This window comes from Terrapene carolina, unplaced genomic scaffold (assembly GCF_002925995.2).
Source record: "Terrapene carolina triunguis isolate 2854851 unplaced genomic scaffold, T_m_triunguis-2.0 Scaffold189, whole genome shotgun sequence".
Lineage (NCBI taxonomy): Eukaryota > Metazoa > Chordata > Testudines > Emydidae > Terrapene > Terrapene triunguis.
In genome coordinates, this window is record NW_020664540.1 from 7930001 (window position 1) to 7945648 (window position 15648).

Here is a 15648-nt window from a genome sequence, read left to right on the forward strand (position 1 = left end):
GTTTTACCTTGTAAAGTCACTTTGCTAAACCTAACGGGCAAGCCTGACCGCCCTACTTTGGAAATGGGAGAGCTGAGTGATAGGTTGTATCTATATGTTGTGCAGATTATACAGAGGACATACTAGTAGTGCCTGCTTGTTCAGAGCACAGGCTGCCCCCACTGAAATCAATGGGTGCTTCAGGAGCTCTGTAATCAGGGAATAAATGGTTAACTCTATTACAGTTTGTGCTACAGACTGAAGGATGCTGATGAGAGGTTTGAAAATCCCTGTAGGCCTATTTTGCTATAAGCTTGATCCAAAGCCCACTGAAATCAATAGGGGCAAGATCCTCTATTTGTCCCATTGATAGGCTATGCAGATTTACATAATCTGAGGATCTGACTTGGGAATTTTTCCCTTGAATTCAGCGGGCTTTGGATCAGGTCCTCTGTAGCTGGAGAATCAGCATATTATTTGTCTGTCTTTTCCTCTACATCTCTTTCTTCTGCCTGTTCTCGCTTTCTTTCTTACCTAGGTTCTACATGAAGACAAAGTTGGTTTTATGACTTATGCCAATATACATGCGTTAACTTCCTCTAGCTATATATTGAAATTTGTCATGTCTGATTATTTATTTTGTCACATTTTATTTTTTTAATTTATTATTTTACCTTTTTATGTATTTTTTTGAGAAATATTAGTAATCATAAAATTGAAACAACCCATTGTAAGTTGATATGTTACCAAGGCCCTACCAGATCTTCCAAAAAAAATTACCATGGAGGTGAAATAGTTTAAGTAGAATATTACTGAAAAACTTTAAAGCTGATTTATTATCACAAAAGACAAGTCACATCATGTTTGCTTTCTTGCTCTTCTTGACGTAAACACATTTCTGATGCTATCATAATTTGGGCTCTTTGCAAGATCACACACTGTTAGCATCACTAAGGCCAATGTACGCGTACTTGGCTCATGATGGATCAGAGGCAGTTTCTAAATCAGGGCTGACTTGTTTGAGTGCTCTCCTTCGGAAACTGAAGTCACTATGGAGATGAAAATCCTTAGAGCAACACAGGTCTGTGGGAAAACACTCTGCAGTTCTTTTTCATAAATCTTGTTTAATTTAACTGTAGTCACTTTTCCAAATATCTCGTTCTTAAAAAGGTGAATTTCCTCTTCTATTGAATCTGTCAAGTAGCCTTTTGATAGTTCTCGAGCTTTTGTGATATTGGAATTGGCATAATTTATAGTTGGGTTCCAAATAAATGAAAACATGCTGTTGATTTTTGAAGCGGGTTCAGATCTTCTTGTATTTGTGTGGATAAGCGTGTCTACAGCAACATAAAAAATTTCAACCCTGAACTCAGTTTCTTGGTTTTCATGGTCGTACATGGTGGTCCTTTCTTCACCATGGCGTGTTTTCCTCTTTCTGCTTCTTTTCTTCTTGAAATCTTGTTCAAGGCCCAGGTCCACTGCTACAAGTTTTGACTAGTCAAGAATCAGAGGCCAAGATTCTCAAAGGCGCTCCAGTTCCCTTAGGAGTGATTTCGTCAGCCTTGATTCTTCATCTAGTGTAGGCTCAGAGTCTTGAAGTAAACTCCGTAAGATGCCAATGGCTTGTTGAGTTTTAAACCAGAAAGTAGCCAGTAAAACAAATTTGAAAGATTTTAACCATTTAGACAAACATTCCACTTCGCTGCATAAGTCCATGGGCAAGTCAAATTCTTCCTTCAGTTTCACCAAAGCTTGTAGAATTTCCCTTCTCTAGTGGTTTCACTGCTTCAGTTCCTGCACCGGGTTTGCTACATACTATGCCACGAAATGTTTGCAGCTTCCATTGGGCAGGACTGGAATGGAACATATCCACTGACAGACTGGCCAGGCAAAGAAATGGTTTTGTACCTTTGCTTATTTCTACCAATATACAGACCCTCTTTAATCTTATTCCCAGTACATGAATGACTTACATGCAGAATTGTAGCCCACCTTCTTCATAAAACTCCATACGAGTGTTATTTAAGCTGGAGTGCCTTCAGCACTTGCCCTTATAGAGCTCAGTAATAAATAAAGACTCACGCTATTCAAAGACTGACTGTCTCACACACAGGCTGCGCAGAAAGTACTGCAGCAGGACCTCTTGCTTTTATATGGAGTCCGTCACAGTATTGTAAGCCTTTTTTCCATTTTCTGCATTTTGTCGTCTTTGGAATTCATGTAGTATATTTGGGTTGTGCATAGTAGAGGTGTTTCATCCAATAATCATATTGTTCCTTGGGCTTGGAGGCCCCCCTCAAATGGGGGGAGGGCTCAGGGCAAACTGCCTCATTTGCCCCTCCCCTTACCACCCTTTTTTCATAAATATTTACAGACATTTTAACACTTTGTTATATTAAATTTTATAACACTCTAAATAGATTGCAGAATAGTTTAAAATACATGAATATACAGGTGCACACTTAGGCCCCAATTCTGCAAACTCTTACGCACAATGGGACTAATCAAGTATTTAAAGTTAGGCATGTGTGTACTGTTTGCAGGACTGGGGCATTATACCCCTGGAAAGTTCTCACTATTATATGGCCTCTCAGCTGAAGGGACAGGGGCTGCTTTCCATATACTCCAATAAATAATAATATCTAGTTCTTATATAGCACTTCCCATCCATAGATGTCAAAGCACTGTACAAAAAAGGTGAGCACCATGACGTCCATTTTACAGATGGCTAAATCGAGACAGAGGGAGGTGCAGCGACTTGCCCAAGATCAGCCAGAAAAGCAGTAGCAGAGCTGGGAATAGAACCCAGGTTTCCTGAGTCCCTGTGTAGTGCTCTATTCTCTAGGCAACACTGGATTTTGCCACATTTTACATTGATCTAACAGGAAGAAACACACATCGAAGCCTCTGCAATATAAGCTTGGAAACTGAACATATTTTCCAGATGAGGTGTTTGCTGAATGTCACAGAATGAAAGGCAATTGGTCCAGTGCACCCCGCAATGCCCTTCATTCTAACCAAAGCCCTAACCAACTTCTCTTGTGCTTGTACAAATGAGACGGCTGTAAACTCTGATAAAGAAAAGAGAAAAGTCTCACCGAATTTGGAGAAATATTTCCTGGCTGTAGGCCCATGCATGCCAAGGTTTTGGCCAGTTCTGCTGCATTCACCCCACAGTTGGGTGCCACATTGGCTTGGCACCTAATATGTACATTCATTTTACACACTGAGGGAATGAAAAATAAAATCAAATGAACAATTGGAACAACGCTGAGAGAAAGGCTCAGAATGTTACTGCTGAAAAATAACATGGACTAAAGGATTTCACTCCTGAAAATTTACATCATTGCCCTGATCCTGCGCTACTGAAGCCAAGGAGACTTTTGCCAAAGGGACTTGCAATGGAGGCAGGATTGGGGCTCCTATGAGAGAACAAGGCTATGAACAACAGGTGACGGTACACCAAATTACCCAGTATGATGCAACATGGTCAGAGGTCCATTTGTGTACATGTATGAGCGTGGTGGGTATAAGGGGTACATGCAGTGCTGTCAAGCTATGTCCACAGGTACAAATTAGCTCTAGGATGCCATGGAACTTAGTGACACACTTCAACACCCAAAAAAGCTGGGTGAATAACTGATGTTTTAGTTTGCTGTGCAAACTGAAAATTTTAACAACATTAACAATGGACCAAAAAGTTGGAAAAAAAAATGTTTTGGGTTCAAAATATTTCATTTAGTTTTTGAACTTTTAAAAATGTTTATTATTTTTTTTTAATAAATGGAGGCAAATTTCTAAATGAAGTCATTTCAAATTAAAAAATCCAAGTGTTTTGCTTCAAAAATGTTGAAACTGAATTATTTTATTATTTTTATTTTTTTAAGGTTTATTTCAACCAAAACTATTCACCTAATTTGAGATAAAATTGCAAAATGTTTTGGTCAATTTGAATCTGCATTTTTTTGGCCAAAAAAGGTCCAACATTTTTTGCCCAACTCTAGTTTACAACTATCTAGTTTCACATCCATATCATTCAACAGAAAATTAAACTCACACAGAACGCTGGGGGAAGTGAAGGCAAATGGAGATAGAGCATTTGTTACTTAAATGGCTTGACAATAACCGTCATCAAACAAAAACTAAATGCCAGAAAAGCTTTTGCAGTCAATTAATTGTGTGACAAAGAGTTGTTGTTAATCAACAAATTGTTGTTAATCAACAAATATGGATGTCTTTTCCCCGTTAATGTTTTTTCCGCTACCTTGTTAGTATTCACTGCTTAAGCAAAGGCTTTCAGGTAAATAGCAAGAGCAATGCTGGAAGTAGTAATATCCATGAGCATTTTCAGCTATGTGAGTGAAAGAAAATTGAACAGACAGTGCAAATTAGAATCCACTCTGCAGCCTGGAAAAACATCAATTTTGTATCCACGGACTAGAGAGGAATGTAATATTCTTTCAACAGCTTAAGCTAAAATATACAGGAAATTGTCCCCTCAGCTCTTTGATTTTCCACACATCCATAGACGTTTTCCTAAGAAAAGCCGAAGAAAGAATAAGGCTTGCTTACTTTTACACTGCAGTCCTTGTCGCATTATCCCCCACAGCAAAGAACCACAATGATCACAGAAGGTTGGTACTTTGTAGTTGTGGATTCTAAACTTGTGGGGAATGTTGATTCCAAATCTTTGTTCAGAAACCTGAGAAGGAAACAAAAAGATAAACACAGGGTAGAAAAATCATTACATAGAGATAATTTTATTAATAAAAAGTACATTAATGCAAGAGCAGGGGGGTGGAGCAGGGGGTTGGACTAGATGACCTCCTGAGGTCTCTTCCAACCCTAATTGTCTATGATTAGGAACAACTGCAGAATTATTTTAAAAAATCCCAGTTCTGAAAGTGTCATCTCTGCTCTCCACTGCAGAGTAATTTACCGAATGGTAATGCTGCAATGCATTGACTGAGCTCTAATCAGCAATCAACCTGCTCTGGCAGATTTTACAAAGGATTCATTAGCTAATTTCAACTTCTTACAATGAACTTGGAATTATTAAAACTAGATGGGACTTGTATTTGCCTCATCACAAACCTAACTATGAAACCATTTAAGTACTGAATACAAATTATTGCTAACTATAGGAGTTTGTTACTAACTAATCAGCATTAAAATGTTTAATTTGTGTGTCACATGCAAAAATACAATTCTTTAAAAATGGTGAATCTCTGTATCATTTTTAGTACATGGCATCGGTTTTCCCAGGCCTTCCAAAATTCCTCATTCTCTTTTTTCCCCACTTCTTATCAATGTTTATTTCCATTTTGGATCCTGATTTATCTCCACTTCTCCCCCCACACACACATACACACATCTGAGGTTATCCCTCTTTTCCAGTGTAACTATTTAGATCACAAATGCAGAATCAAAAAACTTTAGAAATGTTGAACAAATGGATCCTATTTTATTTTGTGCCCCAACATTTCGGCCCTGACTGATTGTAAGGTGAATCCATATCTTAAGTAATTAAAAATATAGGTGCTAATGGAACAACAGGTTTCAAGTCAATTATACCTCTTGAACTTTCTCTCTCTCTTTTTAAGAGCTTAGGTCTTTTTTCGTTAAAGTGATTAATTGCCATCTTGAGAGAGTCAAGGACGTTTTAGGATTCGTGAAGAGTCATTTTAAAGTTTAGCTCAACGGTTCTGGTAAGAAATAGTGAGCAATGGCATCTGTTCGCATGTTCTAGAAAGAACATTATTGGTTACAATACACCTTTTGCGGTGTAGATTTACTCCATGACTAGTAATATTCCTCATGGATCTTGGTCCTGGATGGATACTATAGAAACACAGGACATAGGATGGGAAGTGATCATCTGGGTCAGAGTCCAGTCGCCTGCCGTCGCAGGCAACCCTGTCATATAATCCCATTCATAAATTTATCAAGCTCCACCTTAAAATTAGTTAGGTTGTTTGTCTTTACTACTCCTATTCAGAGGATTGTTCCAGAGCCTCCCTCCTTTGATGGTTTGGAACCTTTTTCTAGTTTCCAGCCTAACTTTACTCATGGACAGTTTATACCCATTTGTTCTTGTCCCAACATCGTCCTTTAGGTGAAACAGCTCTTCTCCCTCCCTGGTGTTTATGCCCTGATGTATTTATAAAGCGCAATCATATCCATTCTCAGGCTTCATGTTGCTAGGTTAAACACACCAAGCTATTTTATTCTTCTCTTGAAAGAAAGATAGGGTCTATAATTCCCCTAATTCCCCTAGCAGCCCTTCTCTGAACTTCTTCTGGTTTTATCATGGACTGGGACATGGGCGGTCTGAACCAGTGGTGAGGGCCGGGGCATGGCCTAGTGGGTAGAGCTGAAGCTCGGCCTAGTGGTTGGAGCCAGGAACAGGAACTGGGAGTCAGAGCCAGGAGTCGAACAAGGGCACAGGGCTGGCAGACTGGAACTGGACAGGAACAAGGCATGAACAGGTCTGGAGCGAGGCTGGAAACAAGCAGGTGATCGCAGCTGTGGGTGTAAATGTTCAGCAGCATGCGATCTGCTGCTGAGCTTAAATGCAGACCTGTAGGCTCCTTGCAGCCAATCGGGGGGCCAGCCAATCAGGGGATGCTGCCACAACCCAAGCTGAGCCGGCTAGCACTAGGCTCAGCTGAGGGAAATTGGGCCTAGAGTTCTTGACAGTTTTGAATTAATCTTTCTTGGACATGGGTAACCAGAATTGTATCTAGTATTCCAGATGAAGTCTTACCAGCGCTTTGTACAATGGCAGAAATACTTCCCAATTTCTAGGGGAAATACCTCACCTGATACATTCTAAATATTATCAAGCTCTAGGAATGAGCCATAAAATTCACCAAACAGTCACATCCTTACCTAAAAGTGTGCCAAACAGAGCAAAAACTATGGAAGAAGGAAGAATTAATAATAATAATAATAAAAGATCAAGAGGTGATTTGATTATGGTGTACAAGTACTTTCTTTGGGGGAGAGGGGGAACAGCTACTAAGGGGCTCTTTAATCACTCAAAGAAAGGTGTAACGAGGAGTCCAAGCCAGATAAATTCAAACTAGAAATAAGACAATGATTTAAAAGTGAGGGTGATTAATCATTGGAACAAACTGCCAAGGGGAGTGGTAGATTCTCCAGCTCTGGAAGTCTTCAGATCAAGGCTGGATGCAAACAAAATAGGCTTTAGTCAAACACAAATTATTGGGCTCAACAGAAGATTAAATTCTATGGCTTCTGTTATGCAGCAGGTTATACCATATGATCTAAATGGTCACTTCTGGCCTTAAAAATCTATGAATGTGTGAATGGAGGTAAGAAGCCAAAAAAGAATAAATTCCATTATTTTGCAACCACTACCACCCACACAAACCTGAAGATTCAGGAAGTCCTATGATCCAAGTAACCAACTGTGACTTTACCTTGGTGTCTGTCTTGTTAATATTGTTTTGGCACGTGCAGGCTGTAACAATTAGATGATGGCAACGCTTGTGTACAACACAGGTGCATACTAGGAAACAAAAGAAGCATATTGAACTTTATCAAAAAAACTAAAAATGTATCAAACAATAAACTGGGCTCTGCTAGAGTCCATTTAAATCATCAGCAGATGATGGAACGATAGAAGAAACGTACATCCTAGCTGAGATTTTCAAAGCCGCCTAAAGGATTTGGATATCCAGTTTCCATTAATTTTAACAGAAATTGGATTCCCAAATCCTCTAAGAAGCTTCGAAAATCTCAGCCTATATAAATATCAGGAGATACATTCAGAAACGTCAGTGCAATCCAAACATGACTAACAATGAACTAAATCAATATGATCAATGAAATCTTCCAATGAAGACTATTACATGTGATGCAAACAAAGGCCATAGAGGACATTGCTTTGATAAATTTAAGACCCCAGACACAGTCCAAGGCAGTGCCTCCAAGAAGGGATATTTGCGAGGCCAAATGTAACTCACTGGTGAGATCCCCCAACACGTTACACGAGCTTGCACTCGCAAGGGCCTAGCAGTATGTGAACCCTTTCTTTTTGTTGAGTGTAGGCAGGAGACATTTGGTTTATCTGCAGTTCAGGTCCATGTGAACACACTGGTGTCCCAGCACGCCCCGTAAGAGCCAAGCTTCATTATTAGACTTACTGAAAGACCATTCCTGCAGGAAGCCAACTTAGTCATATTGCATAGCACTCTAGTGCAAAGGCACAGGGAAAGGGAGAGGCCAAGAAAAACTGATGAGAATTCATTAAACAGAAAAAAATACTGTAAAAATCAATTCAGCATATTACTTGGCATTAGGCAAAAATAGTAGGTCAAACCACAGAGTTTCCCGTTGAAATAATTTCTCTAGTGTCAATTGGTTTTAATTGCATCGTTAAAGGAATTATTGCAGGGAAAAGCCATCCAACCAGGGGCCTGTAGACTGCATGGCTAATGAAGGCTGGGCACTATGTTGAGATGACACAGGTCCCAAACTGACAGGGAGCTACAAGGGGCGCCACTGACTTCAGTGGGGCTCAATGAAGTGGCAGGAGTCCACCCCCATGGAGCACAGGATTGGGGCCATAGCATGAGGATGCTCCTGCGTGCATAGGTATGAGCGTGCTCTCATGCAGCCAGCCTGCTCGCTGCTAATTCACACCTTCTTTGTTGGCTCAAATGTGCAGACAGCATGGCCCTGCGGGAAGGAGATGCAGCTCAGTGTTGGAATATTCTATAATATACAGTATATGGATATAATACTTTACCTTGGCACTGGTATCCCTGCTTCCCAAATACTCCCCTGTTCAAAACAAAACATGGAACGTGATTCACAATCACAAACCAAAACAGTTTGACAGTAGTTTCATGAGGGCAGAACTGAAACAGAGCCCAAGCATTCTGATTTCCAAAGCAAACAGCCAGTGGTGACAAGAAGACAGTGAGCTGGCTGTGATTCAGTGCATGCAACAAAGGGACAAGGAAGCCTACCCTGTGAGCCGAAGCCTATCAAAATGCATCTTTCTTTCCACATTAAATCTCTCATTGTATTTCCTTAGGTATTCTACATTACTCTAAACAAAACAATTATTAGATGGACCAGATTACATGAGCTCCATAATTACCTCCGAAGGCCCTATGTTCCACATGGAACAGAGAGACATAACAGAGTGGGAGATAATTACCTCTCCCTCTTCCCATGCTCCTCTCAACCATTTCAGTTTAATGGATTGTTACCCCCTACTTTTTCTACCCATTTTAGCTCCACATCTATTAACCTGCTCTTTATGCCTTGAATGGTTTTCGTCTCCTCATCCACCCAGCTCTCTCTCGCTCCTCCTTCAAACCCACTTCTGCAAACAGCCCTTCCTGCTTTCTTCTCACCATCAGTAATTCCCACAGCATCAATTGAACTGCTGTCCAGGGTCTTGTATAACCATTCATCTTGTGTAACTCAGGCTGTAAGCTCTGCTCCTTAATCGACATTTGTAAAGCACCATGTAACTAATTCAGTATTGCTTGCTGCATGGGGGCATACCTGCTAGAAGGAGTGTAAAGGTACGGTTATGGGCTTGTCTACACGGTCACTTAGCACATGGTAAGCTGGGGTGTAAATCTACACTGCACTAGCTTGCTGTGTACTAACTCACAGCATGGACCCTGCACTAAACGTTCCGTAGTGCACTTTGACCTACTGCTGCAGTAGTGGGGTTCACATGGAGACTTAGTGTGCATCAGACTAGTGAGTTGTACAATCACAACCTACGATGACGTGCACTCTCCATGTGCACAAACCCTCAGGGGAAGGAAAGGCCCAGGTGGTTGTTTTTTAAGTCATTCTTACCAGATAAACTCCTTGCAATGGGAGCAGTATGTTGGTTGTCGCAAATACGTAGCCATAAATTTGTGCCCGTTGACTTGATGTACTCTTCTTCGCATAGCCCTCTGGCGTTTCCGAGTAAAATTTTTAAAAATTCTCTCTCTCTGGAGGGTTCCTATACAGAAAAAAATACAACATAAAAATTAAATTTATGTTTATCTATAGAACAGGGAGAATAATTATTATTGTATATAATGCTTTTGATCTATATAGCTCAGAGCGCTTTACAAGGTTATCAATCATTATAACCCCAATTTAAAGACAGGGAAACGGCAGAGAGAGAAATTATTTGTGCCAGGTCACAGAACAAGACAATGGCAAAGAGAGGAATTGAACCCACATCTCCAGAGTCCCAGACCAGCATGCTATCCACTAGATCATAATTGTCACTTGCTCATGAATGCTATTTACCTCACCTTTGGTACTCTCATGCTACATCTAAGCATCACTCTTGGGGGGATTTTTTCCTTTAAGTATTAAACAAAACATAAAGGCCTATATTTTTAGAAGCGATCAGTGGTTTTAGGGGACTCAACTTTTTGGTGCCCACCTGGCGGTCTCTTAAAGGAGCCTGGTTTATCAGAGGCTTGGCATTTAGCACTTTCTGAAAATAAGGCCCTTTTAAATTATCTCAGTTTGTGCACACAAACTGAATTACCCCAAATCATTAGTCAATTTAAAAAAAAAAATTGGACTAATTTAGCCATATAAAAATATCTTCCTGAAAAGTTAAAGTTATGCAAAACATGAACTAAGTCATTTCTAAAGCACAGAACTACTGTCTATATCAATAAAGCCATTCACACATATTAACGGATATCTAACATAGAATCATAGTGATCTTGCATTTTCCTGTATACAGAGCATTTTTCATCTAGAACGACCCCAGCACTGACCAGTTTTGACCTTGCTTAGCTTCTCAGATCAAAGGCAGTAAACATTTGCATCAGATAAAAGACATGAACATTGCAATGAACAGGCCAGTGTAGGTGTACTGCTGCCCTCTACTGGATGGAATCAGAGCAGATCAACTGTGTATCACGTGACGTACTGTAGAATGCTAATGGAGAGTCTCCTCTAGTGAAAGTGCTCAGGGCCCAGGCCTTGGGATAGGAGATTAAAGGTTCTATTCAAGTTGATGCCAGGAAGTTCTGCATGCCATGGTGTTCAGCACAGTCACAACTCAGGAGACTGTAAAGTTGCAGACTCTTTCTCCGATTAGCTTATCATCGACACCACTTCCCCTAATCATATCTGAAAGTGTTGCTACTAGTACCAGAGGTGATGCATGGGGGTAGGGCATGCGGGGTCACGTGCCCTACTCTTCTCCCCCACGCCCCCTATTTGCTGCTTGACTTATATTGAGCATGCTCAGTAACACCTGCTGAAGCCGCTGCCCTCACTCTGCCCCCCCCCCGCACTATTGGCAGGTATGGGTCATCTCTGTTTACTACTGTAATAACCACCACATTTACCTCCTAAGAATGGCCTGACAGAATGTACCCATGTCCACACCCTACACGCTACTGTTATAATCTTTGTACAAGGTATATCTCGTAAGGTATCATTCAAAAAATCATAATTTGCTGGGCAATATTGTGATAAAATGTGTGTGGCAACACTGTATTTGAAGTTATAAGATTTCCCCATATGATGTTATTAACACATTTCAAACATGCGGCAAACTGGTCTGCCTGCACGTAAGCAGTAAACACAGTTATCAAGCAGGAAGGGAGACAAAGGAAGTTCAAACTGGTGACAAACCCAGCAGGAAACATCCTTACATATAGATACTCTGTCTCCTGAATCTCAGCTAGAAATGTTTTCCAAGTGGGGGACTGACACTGTTAAAAGGAGGAATAAACACCCCAAGGCACCCTATCCCCCCCTTGCCTTCCTTCGTCAATTCACTGCTTGAGAAGGGACAAAGGGAGCAGCCATTAAACAGAAAAGGGGTCCTGGCCTAAGAAGTTGGGCTAGTCAGACTATTGAAAGCATGTGGTGAGAAAACTTTGCTTTGAATTTAACACAGTTTGTTAAGTTAGGCCCTAACTGTGTTTTATCTTTATTTTTCTTGTAACCATTTCTGACTTTTATGCCTCATTACTTGGATTCACTTAAAATCTCTCTCTTTGTATTAATAAACTTGTTTTACTGTTTTATCTAATCCAGTGTGTCTAAACTGAAGTGTGTAAAGAGCTATTTGAAATAATAAGTTGGCATATTATCTTAAAGAAATAACGGACTTAACACACTTGTATCATCCTGGAGAGGGTGGGCAGTACAGGACATATACGTCTGAGGGAAATCTAAGACTGGGAGTGAGTTGGGGTCACTCTGTACTATAAACAAGGCTGGTAAGAGCCAAAGCGTGGCTGGCTGACTGCAGCACACACACAGACACAGAGCTGGGAGTGACTTGCATGCTGAAGGCCGTTGTGAGCAGTCCAGGCGGGAGGCTACAACAGCAAAGGGCACTTCAGGTTAGAGGGCAGGGGCAACACAGATCCCCGTTAGTCGGGGTTGTATCCTGGGTATGTCACAAACGGGTTAAAACATTTTCCCTTTTTTCAACCAGCTCTGCCCATTAGACATTTTTTTAAACAACAAAAAATGCTGCCAACTTGATCAAGACTTGAGAGGAAAGAGCTAAACATTGCAAGCATATTTCATGGTCCTTTCTGCAGGAACAGAGATAAAGAAAGTCATGCTATCAGTGCGGCAGCCAACCATTTCAAAGGGACACCAACCATAGGATACACTCCAGTCTCTTTGAATTCTTGCTGTATAGCTTAAGAAAGAAAACTATCAGTAAAGCTCAGATTTTTTTTCTGCTGGATACTTCAGTCTTTTATACACATGCTTCCTGTCACTTGCACAAACTGGAAATTTCACACCTGATGACATAACTAGGACACTGAAGACTGCTTGTGTTTCAAGATAGCTTGAATTTATTTTTAAAATGAAAACACACCATAAATTGGGATCTGCCCATTAGACAAAGCAGGGATGTGGTATGTATGATCCAAGAACTTAAAAGAAACTTGCTTTCTTTATAGCCAGTCTTCTAGGTAACGTAAAGGATATTGCTCAGAAAGACATAAGGAAATCATCCCAAAACATGCTTAACTCCCATTGAAGTCAATGGGGCTTAACACAGGAATTGTCTTACTGAATGGGACCCATGGTCCATCTAATCCAGTATCCTTTCTCCAACAGTGACCAATATCAGATGTTTCAGAGGAAGCCGTAAGTACCCTGCAGCAGGCAGAGGTAGGATAATCTGCCTCTGACATTAAGTCTCACTTTGACCTGAAGCACAAGGTTTAATATCCCTTCCAAATGTTTTATCATTATTAATCCTGGTGACTCTGGATATTCTTGATCTCCATACAAGTCTCCAATCCCCTTCTGAATTCTCCTAAATTCTTGGCCTCAGTGACTTCTTGTGGTAATGAATTCCACAGTTTAATGATACATTGTGTGAAAAAATATATTTTTATAATTTTTTAGTTTGCCATTTTCTAATTTAGTTGACTATACCCTTGTTCTTGTATTAAGCACATGCTTAAGCGCTTTCCTCAACCATAGGGCCCCCCCCCACACACACAAAAAAAAAACCAGCAAGGAAAGTATCCTGCATCAGAGTTTCAGAACTGATAATGCAACTCCTGGGCATTGAAAGTGAATTGAAGAGAAAAGACTAATGTTTATAAATGTCCCTGTTTATTCAATGCATAGTTAAATGGACTAAAGAATAATTTCAATGTACAGCTTGCTTTGCATGAGTTGTTCCACTGGGAAATCCAGCAGATCCTGCCTTTCACATTTTGTCACTCATGTTTGCCAGAACTTAAGAGAATGTGTTTTTAATTTATCATGTGTATTTCCTATTTTCCTTTTGGTTCTCCTCAGGGATCTGCACAGAGAAAATGCTCCCCTGTGCCCTCCCAATTTGTAAGCATCTGATGTGTAACGACACGCAATCAAGTTCTTTGCAAAAAGAAACATAACTATTTAGAAGTCAAACTCATTAATCCCATGTACTGGGATTCAGCTGTGCATTCATGAGCTTTGCCTGGTTATTTTAGAGAGGCTGCGCTTTGGAATCATCTACCTAAGTCAGGCAAGTTAAGCTCTTCTTTGTTTTCCTACAAAACATCATTCCACTTGCTGGTGCTAAAGTTTCAACACCTACTCACAGCATCGACTATATTTTCAAAGCATTTCATGGGCGTGATTAAATCCTGTACGGCATTTTGATGCTTCTTCAAACCCCACTAAGGGGCTTTTCTGTGGTTACCGGTTCATAACTGCTTTAGCTCAGAACCAGTACACTCATGAATCTATGAGTTATTCCTTTATGCCGTTTGGGCCCTTTGATCCTGGGAACAGGTAATTTGTAGACAAGGTCACCTCGCCAGGGCGACCCTACTCAGGTCTGGAGGTGGTCATTTCATTCCCCTCCTCCCATTTCCTAGGAAACCCACTCAACAAACAGTTCGTTCTTGTCTTAGCCCACTGTTTCAGAGAGTTCTCTGAAGCTCATAATGGTTCCTTAGGTTTATATTAGTCATGTCTTCTAGATAAGTTACATACAATCCCACCATAACACAAAAACTTGCATTTTTAATACAATGAGCTGCTCAGATACTTACTTCAATAAGGTTTGTCCAAGATATTGAGGAAATTGCCATATTTGTTACACTCAGCCACTCTTAAATCTGGCCCAAATTTATTTAAAAAAATGTTTGAATACACTAATTTCCCCTTCCAGTTCAAAGTACCTCCTTCCCCACAACCAACTTCCATCAAGATGGCAAAATCCCAGCAAATAGCCACTGTGTCTGCCGATGTATCCATCCTTCCAGAGACTGTACATGGAACGAATAAGAGAGCATAAGAGTCTTTCTTGGTTGACACAGGGGGCTGATGTAGTAGCCCCACTTGTCTATAATTACAAATAAAAAGTAATTTATAGTAATATCTAGAAAAACTCACACTGTATTCTGGCCAGTTTCCCATAGAATCTCTCCTTCCACACCCACCCACTTCCCCATTTAACATTTTACAAAACAAAGCAAAAAAGTCACGATTTGAAAAACTCCAGATTACTTTAGGACTCATAAACTTTTAAATAAACCCAACCTCTGGCAATGCAACTAGCAGTACGGTCCAAATTCTGACATCATATACACGCAAGCAACTCCCCAATGAAGTCAAAGGGAGTGGCCAGTACTGTGCTGATGGCTAAATTCAGCCCTCTTTAATAACAGGGTGCTTACTGTGCTTGATTATTTGTAAAACTAACTACAGAGATGAAAACTAAGGATACTAATACTTCCCCTTTCCCTCTCTCCAGACATGCCCAGTACACATTCACCTCAGTGGAAATGATGCATGCTGAGGAGCAGAGAATAAATAAACCACTAAGTCATTTGAGGATATTTTGTATGTAACGGCATGCTATTCACCCTATCAGCAGTGTAATGATACTGGAGTACCTGCTGTATTAGATTAAGTGATTCCAAAATTCTTTGCAATGGAGATTTTTCTTTCTTTCCACTGCATATATTTTTAGGTGAATAAGCTTTAAGGAGTCAAGAAAATTCCATAGCTTCAAAATAGAGATCATCATTTTCCCCCTCCCCCCCCCCCCCGAATAAAGCACATATTCACATTTGTATTTTTATTCCAACAAAATCATTTATTCATACTGTTCAGAATGTTACTACGTATTGCTCCCTCCACCCAATGTTCTTTGCTATGGCTCAACTCCCC

At 40.4% G+C, this 15648-nt stretch overlaps 1 protein-coding gene across 1 annotated transcript in view; it reads right to left on the reverse strand.

Moving 5' to 3' along the window:
• Nucleotides 1-15648, reverse strand: part of PRKCH (protein kinase C eta) — a 162591-nt gene that overhangs the window by 82530 nt on the left and 64413 nt on the right. The window contains exons 3-7 of the mRNA XM_024219844.3: nt 9832-9982; nt 8756-8790; nt 7425-7513; nt 4552-4681; nt 3078-3205 (exon numbers count right to left, since the gene is read on the reverse strand). Of these exons, the coding sequence (XP_024075612.1) occupies nt 3078-3205; nt 4552-4681; nt 7425-7513; nt 8756-8790; nt 9832-9982 (533 nt within the window). The remainder of the gene's footprint in view (nt 1-3077; nt 3206-4551; nt 4682-7424; nt 7514-8755; nt 8791-9831; nt 9983-15648) is intronic.